The following is a 25,543-nucleotide window of genomic DNA, read 5'->3' as shown; positions in this document are numbered from 1 at the left end:
GTTAATCCCCTTTATTCCAGTGCCCACTGAATTGGGACCCAATGTTATAAGGAGTGACATACTCAAAAGAAACAGTAAGAAATGTAAAGGCCAGCAAGTGTTTATAATATGGTTCAAGTTTTTGAGATAATACTAAGCAGGGACATAGGAGCAGAGAGCCCCCTGAAGGGGTCCTATGGACAGGGCACCTGCCACATTGCCTCATTTCTGGGTGGGTATTTGTTTTATCAAATCCAGCTGTGCTAGGCTACATAATCTCCTCCTTTCAACCCATTGGTCTCCAGCTTGACAAAAAGGGAGAACCTAGTGGTACAGGGGAAAGGAGGCAGACCATGCCCACCCACTCTCACTTCCTGCCATTGTTGTCATCCTAGTGAGGGGATTCTGCAAGATGGCAGCCAGAAGGGGCTGGTGAGAAAATTGTTTACTGCTCTGGGGCACTTGCCTCCACCTCTAGATAAACATCTTCTTCCTAATTCCTCCCACTCCAGCTTATCAGCCAATAAAGATGTCATTGTTCTGGCATCTTTCTTCCCAAGAATTCAGGATGCTTTGAAAAGTAACATTTTGAAATTCTCCATGTCTCTGAGAAATGAAAGGCAGTTGCTTACATGTTCATAGATGGATAAGCTGGAGTAGAAAGGTTAGGGAAAGAACTAGAAAAAGGATTCAGATTTCCTTTACACTCATACCAAGACACTCACATGCCAAAGAAGTCTGTGTGTGATTCAGGCACTGAAAGTGAAGGGTGTAACACACCCTAAGAGGGAAGGAAGAAAAGATGCGCAGCCACCACCTCCCAGTTGCCTCTTGCCATCAGGCAGTCAGGAAGTAAATATTACACATGTCTGAGAGAGGTGCCAAGTTCCAAGCTGTGGGGATACAGAGCAGACGTGGGGTCCACCATTTCAATATTGACAGTCCAGGAAGAGAGTCTTTTGTCTTATTTTCAACCTACTGGATGGTTTGTCTTATTTTCAACCTACTCACATGCAAGTCTTTCTTTTTTTTTTTTAATTTTTATTTATTTATGATAGTCACAGAGAGAGAGAGAGAGAGAGGCAGAGACATAGGCAGAGGGAGAAGCAGGCTCCATGCACCGGGAGCCCGATGTGGGATTCGATCCCGGGTCTCCAGGATCGCACCCTGGGCCAAAGGCAGGCGCCAAACCGCTGCGCCACCCAGGGATCCCTTTTTTTTTTTTTTTTTAATTTTTATTTATTTATGATAGTCACAGAGAGAGAGAGAGCACATGCAAGTCTTAAAGAGGTTTCCTTCTCTCTCACTGTGGTTCCAGAGATCTAGAAGTTGTGAGTTCCCTGAACAAAGAGGTGCACTGCCCCAGTCAGACATTTCCTAAGTTCCTGTGCCCCTATCACAGTGCTTTCCAAACCATGTTCCTCAGAGCTCTAGGTCCTTGGGGGACCTCAGGGGCTGGGGGCAGGGAAAGGGGCAGGCTTGGTTATGACACCTCCCCTTCAGTCAGCAGAGTGCTACTTCTTTCTGTTTGGGGATTCTGCAGTCAACCAATAAAAGGGATTTTGCTGCTTTAAAAAAGGTTTGAAAGCTACAGGCTCACAGGACAGAAGCCAGACTCCTCACCATAGGAGTCTTTACAGACATTGACTACTCCAGGCTCATAGCCCATAATTTCCCATCCTAAACTTGGACTATGGTCACTGTGGATTATTTGCACACAAACACACCTTGAATTCTGTGCTGCTGCTCTTACCACTGCCTGGAGTACACCTCCCCACTGACCCTCCCTCTAACTGACAGGCACCTCCAGTTCCTCATGTCTGGCTCATCCTTTTTTCAAGGTCCAGCTCCAGTGTCAGGCTCTCTCCATAACTTTGTCCCAAAGAGTTTGCACAGCAAACTCGGATACAGCACCTCTCACACTGTGCTGTTTATTGACTTGAAGTCTGTCCCTCCCCCCCAATCTCCATGCTGAACTAATTGATCCAGGAACTAGTTTCTCTATCCTCATCCATAGCACCACAGTGCCTGCAGAATTGTCCTCAATGGATGTTTGCTGTCTTCAAATTGAATTTAATGAGGCCAGGATTGAGAAACCAAAAGTTTCTCAACATAATTTATGTTGTAAAGAGCCCAAACAAAGATACATTAACTGAATCGGCTTGATGCTGTGTTTGTTTTTTTTTTTTTTTATGATTTCCAGTATCTTCATCAAATTAATTCAGTGACTTAATCTAAAAAGTTTATCTTCAAGACCATCATCAGACCACAGAATTAATCTGTGGGGTGGTGACAGCGGCGGCAGCAGCTGCTGCTGCTTCTTCTTCTTCTTCTTCTTCTTCTTCTTCTTCTTTTAAAGGATTAATGGTAACCCTTTTTATCTTTTGTGTCTGTTGAACCTTAGAAAAAAGTTATTTTAACAGCACTAAAGAAATGAAAGTCACTATATTTCATAAGTTTAGCCTGTGATTTTTATCAGCATAGTGATGTATGTTTGTAGCTGAGTTTACATCAAAAATTATTCTTGGGGCCTTCTTGAATGAATTATGGCAAAGAGAGAGAGTCTAGAAGTAGATAAGGTTTTGATTTCTGCAATATATTTCCTTTTTCATGTTTTTATCTCTCGTAACACAGTGTCTTGCCGAAGACTGGAACGTGTGACCAACTGGAATAATTTAGTTGTGAAAACAGCAAACGTGTTATTAAACAGCCTTCTTTACAAAAAGGCATTAAGTGTTGGAAGGATAATGAAGTTGTCCCAGTCTGTCTTGAGACGTGTTTGTCAGAATTTTGAACAGAAAAGAAATGGTTTCTAAAACCTTCAAATATGACCAGTTTGCAGTGTTTATTGAAAAAGCCTGTCAAACCATTAATTTGGTCGTCATAAGGAACACAGCTCAAGTTTAATTGACGCCATATCCAAAAAGTATGTGAATAGTGGACTTGGCAAAGGGACTGAGCAATAGAGCGCCTGCAGTGAGACACATAATTACACATAACCATGGATCAGAAAGATCCAGACTATGTAGCTGTGCTCCATAAATAGCAGTTCTATGGCTCTCTTTCCTTCCCCTAACTTCTCCCTCTTAGGCTGCATTCTCAGAGGGAAGATTTATTGCTCTGTCCCTGTGAGTGTTTAAGGACCTGGAACTTAATGACTAAATAGATACATGCTTTAGAAGAAATTTGTACATATAAATATGAACTCTTACCAGAATCAGTGGAGAAAATCTGTGTATCAGAAGCACTGAGAAATTAAGAATAAATTCTGCCTTTGTAGATTGGGGGGAAAACAAAACAAAACAAAAAGGCTATGCACTGCCATTACTATTCAAATCAGTGATTTCTCAGTCTGGTTTTGCCACTCCTTAGGATATCTTTTGCTATTTTGAAGGATGTCACCAACCTCTAAAAGATGAATTCATTTTAATTCATTTTAACTGAACAAATATGTATACAACACATTGGAGGGAAGAATGTTTCCATATCAGAGACTACCATGGCATCCTCCATCCTTACTCAGCTAAACCTGGGCTTTGGATGTGCTGGGCTCTCTTTTTAAGTGCTAGCCTCAAATTCCAACACTGAAACAAAAGCAAGGGACCTTTCTTTTAAACTAACACCCTTCAGAGACTCTCAGGCTGGATTTAAATAAAGTACCAGACTCAACCATGCCAGGTCTGGTTTTATCATAAGAAGGTTGTGCAGGTTTCGAGTCTTTAAAGGAAGCAGCCTATCATTAAGAAATCAGATTTAAACCTTAATAAAGTAGCTGTCGTCTTTATAGCTGAAAAGAGCTCTGTATCTCAATTAAGTATAGATAATAGAAAATCTTAAGGAAGCAACATAATAGAGGTAACCTGATTACATTCTCTTGCAATAGTATAATTTAAAGGAAATCTGATTCTGTTGATGCTGGTGGGGGATTGCTTGTTTGTTTTGTTTTGTTTTGTTCTTTGTCCAAAACAGTGTTTGGATATAGGATAGGAACTCTGGGATTATGAGTTAACCACAACTGCAGGAAACTGTCAGGCCCTGGTATGAACAGAACCTGCTAGATATTTGAGATGAGATTCAGTTAAGGTTATGAGTTAAATTAGTTGGGCTTATTGGTGACCTCCCGCTTAAATGAATCTTTCTTTTCATAAGTACTTGACAAGATCTGTAAAGTAGTGTATTTAATTTACTAATTAAATTAAAGCTACTGAATAATGATTTGTCCACATTGATTTAGCTTAAATAGAAAAGATCAGCATTGTTGTGATCTTCAGCAACCTTAATGGCCAAGCCAGTTAGACACAAAGGCCTCTTGTGTTTTATAGGTCAGAAGTACATAGGTAAGCCCAGGCTGTAATTGAATTGCCTACACTGCATGCTGCAGTTGCAGATTCCCTTTGCCTTCTCGTTCCATTGTTGCACTGGGGCTTAAGAGAATGTTAACGCGGTAATAGGCACAGGGCCTTCCCCATTATACGTCTTGCTATCGAGCGGTTCTGCATGACTAGTTAAAGAAGATGGCAAGAAGATTAATGAAAGCAAGGCTAATACAGAAGGGGGTACTTTTGCAAGACTTCTACCGAGGAGATATTAGAGCTGAACCAGAGCTTGGCTTTTTCTTTATCCTGTGACCTTTGAACCTGCCTTAGTGTTGAGAGCTGCCAGGGAAGTCGACATTTTGATTGATGTTGGTACACGAGTCAGTCTCTCCCATTGAATTCCACATCTGCACGAAAATAGCTTTTCCAGCAGAATTCATACTGGCCAGAAGTGATAGCCAAATTGATGGCTGAAATGCTTTTATGTAGTTTTCATTTAAACCTAAAGGTATTTGATGGTTTAATTCAGTATCCAGTTCTCATAGATTATAAGCATTCACTTATATATCCTTAATGGGATCATCAACTCATAGTGAAAGACCAGTATTAAGAGTGTTCAGAGGTTTGCAAAAGAGCTCCAAGCAGGCTTTATGGAGGAGTAAAAGCAGTCATCACACAAAACCTTCATCATCCTCCAAAAAGAAAAATCAGTCTGAGGGCCCAGGCAAACTGACTTTGAGGTTTTTGTGTATAAAGTAAAGTGTCCCACTATTTCTGGAAAGCTACAGAGGGGGAAGTCTGAAATCTTCTGTCTGGATCCCACCTCAGCTCCAACTCAGAGGCTCTCTTGATCTGAGTTCCCTGACCTTGTCCTCAGGACACTAGCATTCCATCTGAAAGGCATTGTTATGATCTGCTTGTAAGACAATCCCGTGCATGTGTCCCCACTAATTGTATTGCCTTGCTTGTGGAACTGTGGGCCATTAGTGTATGTTTCTGTGTGTCTGTGTGTGTCTTTAAATGTGCCTTTGTTTGCATCCCCCACACCCTGTTCCCAATAAAAAAGAGTAGGGAGGGAGAGCGGCAGAAGAAGGACTCAGGTTTTGTTACTAAAATCGACTTGGGCACACCCCAATCCATATGTTGAATCCTCTGATCACCTGATTTCTCTTTTTTCTGTTGGACAGAGGTAGTAGTTGTAGCAGAGAGCACATGCACACACATACACACACACACATTGATGTGACAGGCATTCCAGTTCCTAAAGGAGGAGGTACCCAAGATAGATGTTCATGAGAATGAAAGAGAAATGAGGGCGACATTAGCCATCCTGGCTGACAGAGCCACAGCCCCTGGGTGAGTGGGTGGATGGCCATGGCCATACCACATACTGTAGGCCCCAGTAAGTAAGGCATTTGCATTTATACTCAAGTAGACCTGTAGCCAGGAAGACCACAGCCCATCCTTAGGCTCTAATGATTCCCAGGAGGTCCAGGTACTCCAGACATCAGGTGGAAAGCTATGTAGTGCTTTTATTCTCTGACAAGGACTTATTTCATAAATTCCAGATCAAATACGGTAAGTACTGCTAGATTACAGAACACAATGGACTCTAACATATTAAATGCCCCAGTTATTGAATTGCCTTTTCATAAGGGTACTCTGGAGCACAATCAGGAGCAGGCAGTGCCTCATCCTTTTAACAGATATGTTTCCTAGCCCTATTAAAAGGGGTCTTCATCTATCCTGTCAAAGGGAGTCTGCTGGGGTTTTTTAGTTTAATTACACTATCCAATTAAAACTCCTTGCTGCATTTGGATGCGCCTCTCCTTGGGCCTGAGTGGATATGACATTTACAAGGCTCGCCTTTCAAGCAGACAATAGTGTGATTGATGAGGTGCATGTTCAGTGGAGGAGGCGAGTGCCTGTGGAAGTGCTGCTTAGTGCATTTTGATTTATTTATCATTTCCTTCCAAAACAAGGGAGCTGCCGGGGAGATGGGTTTGGGCAACCAGGGAGACCACCTCAGTTTTTCCAAGTGTGTGGGAGGGAAAGACCTGGAGTGTGCCACAGAATAAAAGTGGGGAAAAAATCTCTAAGCTCAGGGCCAATGGGCATCATCTACTGCCAGGCTGCATTCCTAGGTTCTCTGACCCAGTTTGGTTTCCAGTAACCTCACACTGTGATCTGCTGTTAAATGGGCTATCACTGTATTTCAGGGAGCAGTTCTCTGGGGCTGGATAACATTGGCTAGACCCCTGAGAACTCAGCCAGGAGGGAACCCACCCAGCATGTGTGCCATTGATCTAGTCATTATTAACTGGCACTTGATGTTTGCAGTAGGTATGCCTATTTATGTTCCCAGATGCATCCTTTAGAAATCCAGCAGTTTCTGTCCAGGGGCTACAGTCAGTGCTCGATGACCCTCAAACTTTGCCTGGGCACCATAAGCATTTAAAAGTTGCTTCTAGAATTTGGAATTCGCCAAGAGCAAGTGTGGCTGTTCAACAAAGAGATATGGCAGTACGGTGGAGAACTTCTCAAGGTTGTAGTGGAAAGGCAAACCCAACATCTTGTTCTTAACCTACTATTGCTGTTTGCCCTCAGCATATGATAGATGAGACCAGCGTGCTTGTCTCTGTAGTTCATGGAAAAGACAATATGTGGTTTCAGGAAGGTCAACACTCTATGAATTTAGGAGGCAGGAGACTCTCTTCTGAGTCCCAGACAGATGATAAGAACAACACAACTCCCATATTCATTTTCACATACTACAGTTGCTCATAGGAGTTGTTGGGAAGCATGTTTGCTTACTACATAACATGTAAGAATGTCTGTGTTTCTGAGGAAAATTGTCTGCTCCCAAGATTTTCAGTGGGTTTTCATTCTCTGTAATCCTTCCTCATTTTTCCCTAGGATTTATTAATGAGCAAAGAATATGTTTGTGTCAATTTGAATACTTGTTAGAGTAGAAAATATTTTGGGGTATCAACTTTTTTCCTCCTGGAAAAACCTTTTATTTCTTTTTTCATTAAAGTTTTCGCTTAATTATTGGCTTGTGCATTATGAACCCATAATAACAAAACAGATATAATAGGAAATTTGCATACATTTATGTTTTCCTAGGTTTTTATTACCATTTTTTCAAATTTTTTCTTTCTTGATTTTAACATCAGAAGAGATCCTGATTGAAAAGAAGGTAGGGGCAGAAACTGTTCCTTACTGAAAAATTGTGTGAAAGATTTCTCAGCTAGATAAATGATAGGAAAAATCTGTTTCCCTTGCCTCCTGCCAAGCTCCAAATTGTGTTTTCATAATAAATAAATGGGGTGCTTAGATTTTAAGTTCTCACAGACATGGAAAAAGTAAGCCATTGTTTCATTAAAATCAAAGTGTGTATTGCTTACAAGATTCCCATAGGCAGCTTCCAGGACAGGCTAACTGCTACCAGATTAGCCCTTCTATCATAAATGACTGGAAAACCATACAAAATATAAGAAAGTGTTCTCAGACACTAGAAAACAAGCAGTGCAGGACTGTGAGCCCTGAGAGAAGGGAAACAAATGAGGCGAAACTTACTATCACTTCAGGTTTCTTCAGCGTTTCCCAAGGAGAGTATAGACGTCTCCTCAAACTCAGAGACAGAAATCAGAGTTGGAGGAGGCTGAAATTTATAATAAATGAAGTGTGGAGAAGAGGGAGCTACACTGAGAAGAAGCTCCAGAAAAAGGCTCTCAAATCTTCTGTTGTATACCAAACTACGCATGCCTATAGTGGGACCTCACAAGTTGGGTCAAAGCACAACTACTAGGGCACTATAATGTGGAGTTCTGGCCAACCAGACGGGAGTTTCCAGGGCATGTAGCCGTGACTCCACAAAGGCCATATCTTAGTAAGATTAAACTAGCCCTAGACTAATAACTGCTCTAAATCCTTGCCTAATAAAGCTTTTTTTTTTTTAACTTTTTATTTTAATTCCAGTTGGTTAACATACAGTGTTATATTAGTTTCAGGTGTACAATATAGTGATTACACAATAAAGCCTTAAAAGGAGTCCTAAAAAGGGGTTCTTGGGTGGCTCAGTCAGTTAGGCATCTGCCTTCAGCTCAGGTCTTGATCTCAGGGTCCTATGATTGAGCTCCACGTCCAGCACCCTGCTCGGCAGAGAATCTGCTTCTCCCTCCCCTTCGGACCCTCCCCATTGCTCATGCTCTCACTCACTCTCTCTTTCAAATGAATAAATAAAAATATCTTTTTTTTTTTTTTTTAAAAAGAGTCTTAAGAGATCAATATGGTCCACAAGTAAATTAACTGGCTGTTAGAATAAAGCCCAATATTCTCTAAAGGATGATGACAGAATGCAGACAACCCACAATGTAATGTTTATAGTGTCCAGCATTCAATAAGAAATTAACAGATATGCAAAGAAGCAGGAAAATGCATCCTATAACTAGGATAAAAATCAATCAATAGAAATAGCCAGAAATGGCAAGGATCACAGAATTGGCAGATAAGTACTTTAAAACAGCTATTATAAATGTGTTTAAAGATTTAAAGGAAAGGAAAACAACTCAAAAAAAGAGAAATGGAAACTACTAAAAAAAAGAACCACATGGAAATTCTAGAGCTGAGAAATACAATACCTGAATCAACACTTATGTGACCAGAGTCATTTATTAATTCTCAGGAATCCAGCACAGCTTAGCTGGGTCCTCTTGCTGAGGGTCTCTCCTGAGGTTGCAGTCAAGCTGTCAGCCATGGCCACAATCCACTCAAGGTTCAGTTGGGGTAGGATCTGCTTCCAAGCTCACTGAGTAGTTGCCAGTAGAGTTCATTTCTTTGTGAACATCTTGAGTTCCTTGCCACACAGTCCTCTCCATAGATGAGCTCACAAGATGGCAGCTGGCTTCAACAAAATAACCAAGAGTAAGAGTCATAGCAAGGAAAAAGTCACAGTCATTTACAACCAACCCTTAGAAGTGGCTTAGAAATATACTTGTGCTGAATTTTATTTATCAGAAGTAAGTCACTAGGGTCATCTGGGTGGCTCAGTCAGTTAAGTATCTATCTTCAGCTTGGGTCATGATACTGGTGGCCTGGGATCAAGCTTCACGTCGGGCATCCTGCTCAGTAGGGAGTCTACTTCTCCCTCTCTCTTTGCCCCTCCCCATTGCCTGTGCTCGCTCTCGCTCTCTCTCTCTCTCTCTCTCTCTCAAATAAATAAAATTAAAAAAAAAAAAAAGGTAAGTCACTAGGTCTAGCCCACATGCAAGATAAGGAGATGACACAGGATATGGAAAGCAGGAGACAGAATCATTGGGGGCCACTTCTGAATCTGCCTACCACAATCTGTAAACTTCAAGACAGGACAATGAAACTATTGAGACTGAAGCACAGAGGCAAAAAATTGATGAGAAGAACAGACTATGGGATAATACCAAGTGTTCTAACATACGGGTAACTAAAGTCCCAGGAATGGAGGAGAAAACTATTCCAGATTTGATTTAAAATACTAATCCACCAGTTTTGGAAGGCCAATGAAGGCCAAACAAGGTAAATATGAAGAAAACTGCATCAAGGCACATCATAAGCAAATTGCTAAAAAGCCAGTGATAACTAGAAAAATCTTAAGAATAGCCAGAAAGGGGTGCCTGTGTGGTTCAGTCAGTTAAGCATCTGACTCTTAATTTTGACTCAAGTCATGATCTCAGGATAGTGGAACCGAGCCCCACATCTGGCTCCATGCTCTGTGAGGAGTCTACTTGAGATTCCCTCTCTGTCCCTCTACCCCTCCCCCGGTTCATGCTCGCTGTCTCTGTCTCTCTCAAATAAATCTTAAAAAAAAAAAGAAACACCAAGATGAGAATGATTGCTGACTTCTCATCAGAAATAATGCAATCCAGAAGACAATGGAGTGACGTCTCTTAAAGTGCTAAAAGAAAATCTGTCAATCTAGAATTCTATATTCCATGAAAATGTCCTTCAGAAACGAAGGTGAAATAAAGACATTTTCAGATACTCAAAAGATGAAAGAATGTGTTACCATTAAGCCTTCGCTACAAGAAAGGTTAAAGTCTGGAGGGGGAAAATGCCAGATAGAAACCCAGATCTCTACAAGGAGCATTCAAAATGTCATTATTAGCAACTGTACAGAATGAACGCAGAAAGGGTAAATAAGCAAGAGAGGCCTCTTTAAACAGGAATTAGCGAACTATGTCCCAAAGGTAAATCCAGCCTACCACCTATGAACTAAGAGTAGTTTTTACTGGTGAACATTTGCAATTGATTTAATGATAGGGAACACTAACTTTGGATTTCATTTAAACAAAGTTATGCACCATCTCGAAAAAATTCTATCCTTCTCTTTTGTAGACCTGTACTATACCCCCCCCCCAAATTCATTTGATCATTATATTTCAAATTTTGGCAATAAGAAATTTGGAAGTTTTTTCATAAAATTTCATAATTATGAAATGTACTTAATTTTGCTCTTGGCCTGCAAAGCCTAATATATTTACTATCTTGACCTTTTCAGGAAAAGTTTGCTTGTCTTAGAGGAAGTAAAAAGACAAAGGGAACCTACCACGTACCTGTCAGTGTCCTGCATGTTTTACACGCACTGTTTAGTTTTTACAACAGCCTGTGAGGTTTTATATGCATTAAGTATAGAATTTTAGAATTGTTGATTTTATCCTAGCAACAATGCTGTGAGGCTGAGGTTATTCCTATTTTATAATAATGAGGAAACTGGGACTCAGAAGTTGCATGACTTGTCCAAAGTTGAATCACGTAGGACATTACGGCCACTGATGCCTATGTAGTCAAAAATCTATAGCTTTTGACTCTCCCAAAACTTAACTAATAGCCTATAGTTGACCAGAAGCCTTACTATTAACATAAACAGTGGATCAACACATTTTGTATGTCATATGTATTATATACTGTATTCTACAACAAATAAGCTAGAAGAAAAGAAAATGTTAAAGTCATAAGGATTACTTATTAAATACATTTTGAATACTGTACTGTATTTGTTGATACCATAAATTTATATACCTACTGAAAAAATTCTAGTAATGAGTGAACCCACAGAGTTTAAACCCTTATTATTCAATGGTCAACTCTATAAACGGTAATAAATAGAGGTTTATATTCTTTCTGCCACCAACATGAAGCCAAGGCACTTCTGTGCTGTTTTGATGTGAGAGCATCCCTAGCCCCAACTCAGACTCTGTAAAGTCTTCTTTTTTTAACAAATTTCAACTATGCTTGATTATCTGGGTTTTCATCCTAAAGGATATTAAATGTGGAAAATAGAAGGAGAGAAAGAATGACAATAAGGACAGTGGGAAGTGAAAACTTAAAAGAGTTGACCAAAACTGAAACAAAACAAAAACTATTAAAAAGCAATCTAAGAATTCAGTAAGTAGAGTAGTATGGCAGCATGGAACTATTTTGTGGCAAGATGTAGAACCTTCTGCAACCCTGAGGAAATCCTAATACTCCATACCTATAAAGATGAACATAACACAGCAATTTTATTTTCCTTATACTCTAATATAGGAGGAAATTTTGTAATAAGAAATTTTAATGCTTAAAATTGAAAAAGGCTTTTTTTGCACAAAGCTCACCCTAGCTGTCTGCTCTAAGGATTCTGGATAAATGGAGTTTCATGTGTTGTAATTTAGCCTCCCAGGTGTATGTGGACTTTTTATCAAACTTTTTATCACAAACTGTGGAAGAATATCCAGATATAAAACTTGTTTCTTGCCTCTAAAAGCTAAAGGGTAAAACCCAACCAGTACTTGATTACTGAAATGCCATATGGTATTTTGTTAGAACAACTTGCACATGAATCAAAGAATCAAAAGACTCCATAAACCATTGTTCTTAATTCATTACACATAAGCATTTCTGCTGCATGTGGGAGTAGAGTATTTGTCTCAAGGAAAAAGCAGTCATATAGTTTGAGTTGCTGAACTAGCCATTTATTTTACAGAACACCACTTTTACTTGAAAGAACTTGACAAACCATGGTTATTCAAATTTGAATATTTAGCAGACATTTTCTTGAAAAAGAAGGAGGGAAGCCCTTCACTTAAAAAAAAAAAAAAGCGATAATATTTGATGCCAATGATGAAATTCAAGATTTCAGGTGACAGAGTTTTGGAAAACTTGTATCTGTCACTGGCTTGGTTTCTCAAAACTTAAAGACTTTTCTGATGAGACCAGTGGTGATTTTAATGAATGCAATTTTTTTGGTGATACTTTTGTATAATGAAATGTGTCCACATTTGGAAGACCTACATAACTCCATGAACCAGTATTTTCCAGACTACTGCAGGCTGTTACAGAATCATTCAAGAGTATAAGATTCATTCAAAGTGCCAGACCAAAAACAAATCAAAAACAAACAAAAAACAGTGCCAGACAGACCAGTAGTATAATAGAATACAGGTTTATTAATGTGGTTTTAGATTCCACATTGCAACTACTCTTTTAAGAAACTACCATGTATCAAATTGGGCATAGTATCAAAGAAGAATATTTGCAAAGAAGAATATTAAAATATGCTTCAGGCAGCCCCGATGGCTCAGCAGTTTAGTGCTGCATTCAGCCCAGGGCATGATCTCGGGATCCCGGGATCGAGTCCCACGTCGGGCTCCCTGCATGGAGCCTGCTTCTCCCTCTGCCTGTGTTTCTGCCTATCTCTCTCTCTGTCTCTCTCATGAACGAATAAATAAAATCTTAAAAAAATATAATAAGCTTCAGCCAAAACAGTTTGTCACAACAGACAAAATGCAGAAGCAGATAGGATAATCCAGCTGTTTTCTGTTAATATTAAAGAGATTTCAAAAATATAAAATAATTCCACTCATTAAACTTTTTTTTTTTTTTTTTTTTTTTTTTTTTTGCTTGGGGGAAGTACTAGGGTTTTCCATTTTAAAAAATACATTGTTTATATAAACTTGTAATGAGTTTATTGTTATTTTTAATGAATTAAATATTTTTTAAATTTCTCAGTTTTAATTTCTAATGCAATAAATGTTGATGTAATTCACACAAACAGAAGCTTTTTTGGGCTCCTCAGTAATGTTCATAATGTAAAGGGATTCTGAGACCGAAGTTTGAGAACTACTTAAAGAATCATCTTAAGAAGTTTGGACTTTATTGTGAGGACAAGAGGAAAAGAAGCCACACAGTGTTCTAGGGGAGTGATGTGGCAAGATATGTGTTACAAAAGGATGACTCCTGTGGGTAGAGGTTTAGATCTAAAAAAGTATGATCGAAAGTAGGAAAACCGAAGCACGGCAGGCCCGGCATCAGGGCCACGCACTCCTCCCGCTTCATCCCCCTCAAGTAACTGGTCGGCCAATAAAGGCACCAACTCCCGGAAAAAAAAAAAAAAAAAAAAGGAAAGAAAGTAGGAAAACCAGAGAGGAGGCAATAGATGATCAGGACCTGGGTGAGGGCTATGGCCACAGGATGGAAGGGGACAGAAGATGAATATGTGAGAACTATGTAAGAGACCAGATGCCTGGAACAGCTTTTGATTTAAAGGGAAATGTTGACATTGATTCTAGACATGCTGCACTCTAGGCATGTGGAGAGGACAGCTGTGAAACTCCGGAGAAAAGTCTAGGTCAGATTTCTACTTCAGGATCATCAACACAATTAAAACCTAAGGGGCAAACCTGAAAGAGGAGAAATGCAGAGTTAGAAGGAACAAGGGTCAAGCATAGGACAGTGGGAAAACGATCGTTTAAGGGACAGATGAAGGAAAGGATCACAAAAGTGTGAGAAGCAGATTGGCTGGAGAAATCTACTGAAGAATCAGATAACTGTGCCTTGATGGAAATCCAGGGAAAAGAAGAGTTCGGGGAGAAGTATCAAGTACAGCTGAGAAGCCTAAAACCTAAAAACTAAAAGCTGAGAAGTATCTACTGGATCTCTCAACATAAAGGTTGCAGTGACCTTAGCCAAGAATGTTTTCAATAAATGAGGAAAGAGGGGAATCACATTGCCCTGGGAGTTTTTATAATCAGAGAGCTTTAATTATGTTTATAGGAAAGAGCCAAAGAGAGATTTGAAAGATGCAGGCAGAAAATAAGTAGGTCAGATTCGGCCCTGCTCTAAAGGTCAAGGAGGTCATTACGGTTCCCCAGGCCTCTGCCACAGTAGGAGTGCTGGGGAAGTGATGCCAGCCTTTACCAGTTGAATTACATTGACCTGAAGCTCCTGGAGGCAGCTCAGAACTGCTGTTTACAGTGGGGACTGAATCTAGAGGGGGTTTGCAGCCTCAAAACCAGGTAATTTCAGCCCATCCTTCCCTCCAGGGTCTATAGAAAGGTACGGCCTTACCTAAAAGAACATGTGTTCCCATTTGTTTCCCCCAAGAATCCCAATAAGAGCTTTCCACTTCCTTCTAGCCAGAGGAACCAGAAGAGATCACACCCTAGAAACCCAGTTTTAAAGCTGAGTATCCATGTTGCAGCAGCTGTTACAATTTATAAATGTCTGTTTTCCTTCTTTGGGTCTGCAGTGTCAGGGAAAATGAATTTTGGCTAAGATGCACTGATTTGCAAGGAGACCTTTTGGAATTACAAAGACAGCGAAGGGTTGGGAGCCCACTCCATAGAGTTTGAATGCTATTCTGCCACTTATGCTCCGGAACAATACAAATACAAATCACAAATGCCCTAAAGTCCATTTCCTCCAAAATAACCCAATTCAAAAGTGGGCTAAGGACTCGAATAGACCTTTCTCCAAAGAAGATAGACAAATGGCCAATAAGCACATGAAAAGATGTTCAACATCCTTAGTCATTAGGGAAATCAAAACCACCCTGAGATATTGCTTCATACCCACGAGGATGGCTGTTATGAAAGAAAAAAGAAAAGAATAAATATGACAATGGGGAGAAATTAGAATCCTCACGAGTGTGGCCAGTGCACAAAACGGTTTGGTTCAGAAAGTTAAACAGTTACCATATGATCTTTGTAGAGGCCCCTAAGAACTGAAAGCAGAGGCTCAAATAGATACTTACACAACGATGTTTATAGCACCACTCTTCCCAACAGCCAAAAGGTAGAAACAACTCAAATGTCCATTCCCAGGTAATGGATAAATAAAATGTGGTAGATACAGAAACTGGAATATTATTCAGCCTTGAATGAAATTCTAATAACATGGTACCCAACATGGATGAACCTTGAAAACCATGCCAAATGAAATAAGCCAGACATAAAGGGACAAATGCTGTATGATTCCACTGATACTTGTCACCTAGAATCGGCAAGCTTGTAGACAACAATAACCAGAATATATGTTACTAGCAGCTGGGAGATGGGAGAAAAGGACATTGCTGTTTACTGAGGACAGAGTTATCTATTAGGGATGATGAAAAACTTATGGAAATGGATAGTGGTGGTGGTTGTAAAACATTGTAAATGTACTTAATACAATTTTACACCTAAAAGTGCCTGAATAGTCCATTTGACCACATTTTTTAATGTGTTTCCTTCTCAATAAAATTAGAATTCTCCTCTTAAAAATGTTTTAAAAGGCATCCATGCCTGATATAAAGGAATTGAGAAATAATCCAAATCCTCAAAGATACTTTCCATAGTTTTATTGATAATACTGGCAATTTTACAAATATTTTACATGCTTGTGAAAGAGAGCATGAACTTTGGCACACATCCACTTTGCAAAAGAATGCTGCCGTTGAAAAACATGATGGTTGAGGGCAGCCCCAGTGGCGCAGCGGTTTAGCGCTGCCTGCAGCCTGTGATCCTGGAGACCCAGGATCGAGTCCCATGTCAGGCTCCCTGCATGGAGCCTACTTCTTTCTGTCTCTCTCTCTCTGAATAAATAAATTAAAAATCTTTTTAAAAGAAAAAAAAAGGAAAGGAAAACATGATGGTTGAGACTATGTCCAACATGGAAAGAGCTATGGTTAAAAAAAAAAAAAGGCCCAAATTTTGGTATACCATCAGATTATGGCTATGTGAAAACAGATGTGTGAGAATGACTAGAAAAGAGATTATGGATATCACTCTGCCAGGTATTGGCATTATGGAGGTAGTGTGGAGGTTTTTCCTCTCTTAAGTTTCTAGTAACTTTTAAATATATTTTATACTTTAATGGAAAAGGAGAAAATGAAACATTTTTGGCTTCCCTGACAAGTGGTGACACCTGGTCATTTTAGACAAAGGTGAGCTGCAGGCTCCATTTGAAAGATGCAGCTCGACCAGTCATTGCCAACCACAGTCAGTGCTGACAGGTTATGTTAGAAGGAGGCTCCTTTCAAACTGTAACCTCCGTTCCGTGTTCTGTGTGCGGAGGCAACCTGGAAGCACTCCTAGCAGGCAGAGAAGCTGCTGTCCCTCTTTGCTTAAGCTGGCCAATCGTATGACATCAGCTTTTTCGTAATGATCTCTGGTCGTTCCCCCCGAATGACCAGAGGGACCTATTTTTTCAGCACAGCCTCTTATTTAAGTTAAAATTCATAACACAGAAGGGAAATTAGAGCACAAGAGTTCAAGTGACTCCCCTTCTGACATTTGTGTTGCTAATTAGTTTCTGTTCAGTGTTACATTCCATCTTTTCTGTTTTACTTTGAAACTACATAATGTAAATACATTTTTACATATCCAGGAGCAAATGTATAGTTTCAGTATCTGCCCTGAGCATGTGACCGGTGCTTAGATGCCTATTTTATGCCCCACTCTACTGCATTTTATTCCTACAACTCTAAAACCAAATCTACTTAAAGGCAGCCCAATTAAAAAACAAAATCTTAAAAGTAACAGGGATTTTCTGTTCAAATATCTGTTCCATCACAGTTGTAAGAATGTTTACCACCATCCACTGAGCCTTGCTCTATCTGGGTGCTACGTGAGACTCCTGGGGGCAGATCTGGGGGCCTTGAGAAATAGTGTCTTGTCCAGGTCCTGCTGCTAAAACACAGTGAAGCTAAAAGTTCACCCTCAGCCTGAGTCCAGAGCTTACACTTTCCCCCTCTGCATCCCAGGCCCTTGTCATGCTTTAGTCTCCAAACAAAATTTAACAACCCAAGCAAAATAATTCGGACTGATTAGAATATTAGATTTTGCATTTCCCTTTCAATCATACCGATACACAATTTTTTCGTGGCTGACAATTTTACAAAGACACTTTGCACCTATGGCTTCCCCCTCTGATGAAAACTGATGTTCTTTAAATTTTCAAGGATAACCTGCCCAGCTCAGATTCCCTCTGGCATCCCAGGACAGATGCCTTGGGAGGCTGCAGCTAAGGAGCCTCCTCTTACCCCCCTTACCTGAGGTGAGCCTGGAGGTGTCTAAGGCTGAGAACATGTTTGATAACAGACTTTCCTTATTCTGTTTTTATCCTGTTCAATCGGTGTTGAAATGCCAGTGGTTCCTTCTTAGCTACTTCCTCAGGTGGAAATTTACCGTGTAGCATGTATGACCCCTGTTTATTGATAGATTTGTTCCCAGCAAGAGGTCAACTAACTTATTACAGCTTAATATATAGGTTTTGGACCAGATGAAACTACACCAGTGTGAATCCTGCTTACTAGCTGTTATTCTGTTGTAAAAAAAAAAAAAAAAAAAAAATTCCCCAAGTCCTGCTACTGTTACCTCCTCTATGGTTCTCAAGCCAGTTCCTTCTCAGCATCCTTTTTGCCTCTGGCCAGCTCACACCCGCCCACATACGCTCCTACCTGAGCGGCTGTGGCAGCAGATCTCCCTGCCTCCTCACCCTGGGAATCTAGAAGGAACACCCAAAAGCACAGGTTGACCATTTACTTTCCTGCCTAGCTTTACAGCCCCCAGCAACTCCCTCAGCTGGTGAGTCTGGCATCCCCCACCTGCCCACTGCATGTGGCTTTATCTGCTCCGATCTCCCCAGACACCTGCTGCCTCTTGCTCCTGTACGTTTGTCCTGACTCTGTTGCATTCTTCCCCACCCCTACCTTTACCCAGCTGACTTCCCATCCTCCTTTAAGACTGCTCCAATGTCAGCTCCTCCAAGAAACTGTCCCTGACGGGGCTGTCCACCTCCACCTGGGGTCTCCACAGCAGCAGCGTGCACTTAGTTAGCATCCTCGTGGCACTCACGGTTCTTGACTCTATTCATTCCTCCGGCCCTTGCACAAAACTCTGCTGCTGGCGGGGCCTGAACTGAGGAAAACTGCTATTCTGGCCACCAGGCTAAACAGATCCCTGGAATGAGAGAAGAGTCCTCACAGCAAAAATTCTGTTGGATTGAGTTGACCCCAGGTCCCATGGCTCTGTAGGGGTGGAAGCTGTGGTGGCTGAGTTTAACCTGAGCTTATGCACTAGAGCTATCCCTCGAAATTTCCACCACAGAGGAAGAAAGGGCTGTGTGCTGTCGCCATCTCACCACACCTTATCCCAGTTATTAACATCTATGGCTCTGTAATAATCACAAAAGGGCTGATTCGCTAAAATGAAAATCCAAGTACTCCAGATAAGATTCTCAGTGTTCTCCTCTCTCTGACATGAATGCTCTCCCTGGAAAGGACAAATAAATCAGAGGTTTCAGAGAGATGGTGAGTGGCGAACTTTTCTTCATTCCTCTCAGTTTAACTCTTCTTTGCGGCTCTAGAGTGAACACCAGAGACAGGCAAGGAAATAGGCGCAGCAAAATACAGATGTTAGTGTGTTTGTGTTCACCTGGCCCAAATATGCAGCCTTCCAGGAGACTTGACTTGGGATGTTCTCTTGTTTGTTTTTCATGTGACTGTGGTGCGGATGAGCTGCAGGCCACCGCTCTATAAGCCCACAGTATGTCCCACAGGCAGTGTGATCCTAGGAGGACAGCGTCAGGGTATCCAGAGGCTCCCAGACCAGTGCAGACTGCAGATCACATATGCCACATATAGACTTGGCTCTACCTAAAGAGTACAGAAAAGGTTTTTAGTAACACCTCAGTTGTTTGGGCAAAACATGATCTAGCATCTTGAGGTTTGGTGTGGTTTTTGTCAGTGACAAGTGGGAGCAGGTGGTGTAGACAGTTTATGAGATCCCTTATCAGAGCGGTCAGTGAACCCTGAAGCTGCAGGTCTACGGGCCTCCCTCAGACCTTCTGGTCCTTTCTAGCCCCAGGCCCCAGTGTCTGTGTCTGTTATGGCCAGGTGTCAGTAAGGCCTCCTGGAGGGCGGGTCTCTTTGTCCTTCCCAGCCCTGTGACCTTCATGGATGTCTGCTTGGTCACAGCATGGCCAACACATAGCTGCATTGTTCTTTGACACAGTGATATCACCAGCAAGACTCTACTCTTCCAAAATGGGTCCTGTGAAAATCAAGGAACACACGCATACAGATATATCTGTTTATGTGAGATTCCCTTTCTTATCAGAAGCAGATAATTTACATATTAACAGAATGATTAGCTTCTAGCTAAGAATTCTAACATTTTAGTACCACTATTTAAAATCAGGTTAAATTTGTCAAGTGACTGAAAGTGAGGTTTTTCAGAAACTATTAGCTAATTTTTTCAATATACAATTTATAGTCACAATTAGTATATCATAATGATGTTTCTAGGATAAAATACCAGCAGCTCAACTTTTCTGGCCACAGATGTACAACATATATCAGTTTATTTTTGGAGATCTGAAGAATTAGCTACTGTAAATAAAGTCCCCAAGAAGATCTCTCCGGGAAAGAGGTGAACTTACAGTAATATGGGTGACATATTATTAATTAATAACTATAACCAGTGCTGCCTCAATTAAAAGGAAAATGGATGAGAAGTCCTGTTAGAAAGGATATGCTTAATCTCACCAGCACTGAGATCTATAGAGCAGACTAAGGAAGGTTGTTTCTGAGGGTGTCACCAGCGGCTCCTGAGTCTGGGAACTTAGTACTGAGTATTGTATACGTGTCTCTTGGAAGCATTGCTCATTTGGTTGCCAGGAAGGCAAACCAACTTCGAAATAGCTTGCAGAGAAAGAAGACTTTCTTGGAGGGCCGTAGGGTCTCCCATAACTCAAGGACATCATGTGCTGTTGGGCCAGGGAGGGCTTCGTTTGGGACTGAGAGTGGCATCCATGTCTGTTTAGAGGAGGGAATCTGATTGGTGTGTCTGGCCCAAAGGACAGGCCATGGTACATGTCACCTGTCACAATATAGTAAGCAGGTTTCTTTGACAGACCACAGATGGTATGGGAGCTGCATGAGAAAGGTGCCTAGAAGTTTAGCTGTGAAGACTTGCCCAAGGAGGTGAGCTGAGTCACCCAAGATCGGCATTTTCCAGACAGATCAGTGAGAGAGGAACTGCCAGGCCTGCGCTGGTGGGAGTGTGACCTGCCGTGGGCTGGCCTGTGCATGGGTTATGACAAGGTTATTCTGAAGATGGTGGGAAAGGGGCATGAAAAAATTTGGTCCTGGGAGAGATTTGTGCATTCAGAGGATCTGACCCCCTGAGGTCAGACAACTCTGTGAGGTGCCATCCTTCTAGGGTAATGACTGGAGGCCAGGAGGAGCTTCCACACAGGGGCACAAGACCAGGATTCCCCTATCTCCACAGTAGCCAGGGCTATGGAGAAGCCTCGTGATAGCATTACCAGCAGCCTTTGTCCTTCCTGTGCTCATTTATTTGGCTTCAAGCACAGTTATTTTATTTTTAGAATAACAATATGGAGTTAACTGGCCTTCTGCCTTAAAAATGCCACTTTTTCCCTGTACCCGTTGTATAGAAGTAGTTCTGTAAAGCCTTCCTTAATGGGGCATTGCCCTGAACACAGAGAGGAATGAGACCTAACTAGCCATTTGATTTTTTTTTCTTTTTTTTTTTTTACTCTCCATTTTCTCTCCAGCCTGTGATGAGAAAAATGAACTGCTCCTAGGAACAGCCTCACCATCTCCACTTGTTCTCACTTGAACTGAAACAACAAGGGGAGAATATGTGGGGGCTCCTCCAAGGGGAACTCACCAGAACCCCCTCAACACTGCCTTTTCTTTCTTTGTCTCTTTCCAGGTCACGCAATATTTAAACTCACGTATCTAAGCAATCACGACTACAAACACCTCTACTTTGAATCTGACGCTGCTACTGTCAATGAAATTGTGCTCAAGGTGAGTCCAGGCACTGGGTGAGCAGGGCTGGCTTTTGTGCAGCCAGTTCTCAGGCTGGCAGCAGCCCCCTCCCCACGGCACTACACAAGGCTCCTGGGCCTGGTTTGCAGAGGAGGAGATAACCTCTGGTCACCCAGGTGGGGAGCAGCCACACCACACTCTCAGGGCCACACCACACGTCAGCCACCCTCTTCCCCCTTCAGCCAAAGCAGGCCCCCCTAGCTTCCTCCCCACCCCAATCCTGTTCTTCGTTTATTTGTCCTTTTCAAGCACCACGTATTTCCTCCTGTCCATTATCAGAAGTTCCTTGAGGCTCCTGGAACAGACTCAGAAGAAATTGTTATTGGGTAAATACTTAATGTATTTGAGGTAATTTTAGCAACCTGTTCTAAACATACTCATCTTTATGCTACAATCGTGTGTTCCCATATCTCAGCAGTGCTCCCTGAGTGCCTTCTGTGCACCAGGCTAGTCCTTGGGATGCTCCAGTGACAGACCTGCCGCCAGAAAGCTCTTCCTCTGTCAGAGGCAGACATTAAACATTAAATTACAAAAAGATTGTTAAACAGTCACAGAGGTGCCACAGGGACCGGGGCGAGGGGGTTGGGAGGGGTAGGTATACGTGGGGAGGCGGGCAGGCGCCGGGCAAGCAGAACCCTGAAGAATGGATGATAAAGCACAGACTTCGCCAGATGAGAGAGAACAAGCATCTCAGACAGGGAGCCGCCTGTGAAGGGACAGAGAGGCAGGGCAAGCACAAGAGGCTGGGGGCTGCCCCCAGGCCTGTGTGGCTGGAGCAGAGAACCAGGTCACACAGAACCTTGCAAAGTGGGGACAGGCTGAGGAAAAAGCTCCCCTGGGGCCTTGCTGGTTTGGGACATGTGAGTTAGGGCCCAAGACTGTGCATCTCTAAGAAGTTCCCAGCTGCTGCTAGGCTGTTGGTTTGTGCACCACACTCTGAGTTGCCCTGGACTGGAGGTTTTCAGACTCTTCCAAACTGAGAATCCTTTTTTTCAAGCCGAATCTTACATAGATAAAACAGATAGAACAGAACTGCTTGTTTTGGCAGAGCAAGACTTACAGGCAGAGGGGGCTCCCCCACCCGTAGCTGTGTGACTCTGGCCAGTCACACCACCTCTCAGGACCTCAGTGTCTCTGCCTATAAAATGGAGATCGTAGCAGGTACAACGCCCCACCCCAGCAAAGGGCTGTTAGAACACAGATCAAATGAGGTAGGGCAGACCTACCTAGGTTAGTATTCTCCTCTTGAGAGTGAAAGCCATCAAGTAATAATAATGGAAGTAGCTAAGCGAGGGTGCCTGGGTGGCTCAGTCGGTTAAACATCCAACTCTTTTTTTTTTTTTATTTTAAGATTTTATTCATTTATTTGAGAGAGAGTGCGAGAGACACCACAACCAGGGGGAGGGACAGAGAGAGAGGGAGAAGCACACTCCCCTCTGAGCAAGGCTCGATGTAGAGCTTGATCCCAAGGACCCTGGGATCATGACCTGAGCCAAAGGCAGATGTTTAACCAACTGAGCCACCCAGGTGCCCAAGTGTCCAACTCTTGATTTCAGCTCGTGTCATAGTGTCAGCGTCCTAGAATCAAGCCCCACACTGAGGTCTGTGCTCAGCATGGAGTCTCTTTCTCCGTCTCTTTCTGACCCTCCCCCTGCTTGTGCTCTCTCTTTAGCTTTCTCTAAAATAAATGAAAAATTTAAAAAGTAAGCAGTACTGAGTGCGGAGGACAGGACCTGAGCTAAGCACCTGCTACCCTCTTTCACGGAACCTTCATGGTTCTCCAAGGCAGTAATGTAACATCATTCCCATTTCGTAGATGAAAACTGAGGCTCAGAAATAAAGAAACTTTAGCCAGGACCATGACTGGCAGAACTAGACCTAACCCAGGTTTGGCAGCTTCCAAATTTTTGCTCCTAACCCCCTGGATGTGTGTGCCTTTGAGGAGTTGAATGAGAGGTTTCAACAAAATGGCATTGTTTTGCAGAGACATTTTGAGGCCAGTCCTCATGGCTGCAAAAGATTTCCAAACATAGTAGATGAAAATGAAAAAGATAAAGCTTCTGGGGGGGACAGTTAGGACCCAGAGCCCCCCTCAGACCAGGTGGTGAGTCATGGGGCAGCCTGAAGCCAGCAAGCAAAGAGTTACTTGCCAGATTGTCACCTGAACTTGTTCAGTGCTCGGGGACCAGGTAAAGAAATATTCCATTACCCCATCAGGGGCTGGCCTTTTTTTTATAGCCAGCATTAAAATATACAAGACTTGAGGATTCTAGTAAAATTATAATCCTGTGTTTGACATCAAAATAATTTTCACAACAGCAGATTGATGACAGAAACACGGGTTTATGACTTCAGTATGAGGCTCTGCAAGAGCAAGTGCAGAGAAATCATTTTACAGGACCAAATGCTCCCTCGAAGCAGATGCTTTTCTGCAAAATCCCTGAGGCCTATCGCCTCCCCTGAAATGTCTGTTTTCATATGAAAAGGTTTGTAGAAATATTGCATCATGCTGGAGACTCCAGGAGAGTCACAGCATGCCCAGGCCTGATTTACTTAGAGAGCTAATGGTCATGATCCTGATGGAAGATTAAATTTCACTTTTTCTGTCTCTGATTTTTATAGCAATTTAAATACTTAGCCTTCTCTGCCATCCCCACAGTGTCTGTGAGCTCTGCACCAGTACCAAGTGACTGAGGCCCCAGCCCTGTGTCCCAGAATGTGGCAGAAATGTTTCCACCAGAGGCTGTCCCAGGAGTTAGTCTTAGACTCAAGTAATGCATGTGGTGTTTCTAGAATTCAGGAGTTTTACATAAAACAAGAGCTTTGGATGGAAACTGAAAAAGCTAAGGGCCAGAGGCCAATGTCCAAGAAACTGTGATGAACAGGCAGGCAACTCTCCATTGAAAGATTTTATCTCGTTCCCTCTTGTAGAAATATTAATATCTCACATTTATTGAGCAACTGCATATGAGACATCTTACATAACTGTTCAGTCTTCAGTGTTGCCCTGCAGAGTGTAGACATTAATGTCCCCATTCTGTAGATGAGGAGACAGAGGCCCAGGCCTGCAGTGTGTAAGGGTGGAGCCTCAGCTCGAACCCCAGCCCCAAAGAGTCCCTTCCACCCCGAGCCATTGTCAAGCTAAGCCATGTGTGGTCCCTAATTCTGCAGGCTTCGAGATGAATCTCAGAGGAATCATTGGTCTCTTCAAATTGGGTTCTTGTGATCGAGTGATGGAGGCTGTGGCTTTATTGACCATGAAAACTCCCTATATTTTTATGCCTTAAGCTGTAAAATGCATTGAAAGTGAAACACTCTATAGTGCATAAAATTGTGCAAGTTTTAAGCCACAGCATATTAACCAGCTAATGGCAGACCAAAGGGCGTTTTTATCTTTTGATTATTACATTAATCTTCCATTAAAATTATCTATGTGATTATCACAAAGCACTGAAGATAATAAATTTGGGAGATAGTTGGCTAGTTAAGGATCAATTTTAAATGCTTTCGTCAAGTTGTATGTGCCAAAAATACACTGAGAACACGAGGTTGACTGAGTGTGCAAACAATATAATCCAAAGATTGCTCTTATTAAGAACAGTAAACCCTCTTATTTCCATACATTGTCTGTAGTGTCCCAAATCATCAGCCCAGCCCCTCGGTCCTCATGATTTATTGCTTTCAGCTGGTAACTCAGCGAGGCGGTGGGCCAAGCATGTCAGGCCTTCTGTACTCACACACCAGCCTTTAACGCCTGCTGCTGGTGACTATCAGAGCAGAAAGTTTGGAGGGGACAGGGTTGGAGCCCCAGCCCATGTGAGGCATCCCACACTGTCTCCCCTGTGCTCCCGTGGCTGCTTTCTCAGAGTCATTCTCCTACTCGGCGTGGGACACATGGCCCTCGGGGGAGAATCAGCAGAGGTGGTGGCAGGGCTCTGTAGTCAAAAATATTCAGGTTTCTGATCATTACTTAGAGATATTTGAGAGTGAAAAGGTGTTTGTTCACAAAAAGCTCCAGCCAGAGGCAGGCGGGGGCAGTGGAAGGAATGTATTGAGGTGGGAGCACCTCAGGGAGGCTAGAGGCCTGGGGAGCTACAGGTGTGGGAATCAAGGG

General features: G+C 42.2%; 1 protein-coding gene across 13 annotated transcripts in view; it reads left to right on the top strand.

The window, feature by feature from the left end:
- MAPKAP1 (MAPK associated protein 1) overlaps positions 1-25,543 on the top strand; it is a 249,759-nt gene that overhangs the window by 222,479 nt on the left and 1,737 nt on the right. For 11 of the 13 annotated variants that reach the window (XM_077850685.1, XM_077850684.1, XM_077850677.1 and 8 more), the window contains one exon: positions 21,311-21,408. In XM_077850685.1, the coding sequence (XP_077706811.1) occupies positions 21,311-21,408 (98 nt within the window). Of the gene's footprint in view, positions 1-2,613; positions 9,538-10,830; positions 20,561-21,310; positions 21,409-25,543 lie in introns of those variants that run through there. The other 2 variants (XM_077850687.1, XM_077850683.1) reach the window with 2 other exon arrangements.

This window comes from Canis aureus, chromosome 16, assembly GCF_053574225.1.
Source record: "Canis aureus isolate CA01 chromosome 16, VMU_Caureus_v.1.0, whole genome shotgun sequence".
In the NCBI taxonomy this organism is placed as follows: domain Eukaryota; kingdom Metazoa; phylum Chordata; class Mammalia; order Carnivora; family Canidae; genus Canis; species Canis aureus.
This window is presented reverse-complemented; position numbering and strand designations above follow the sequence as displayed.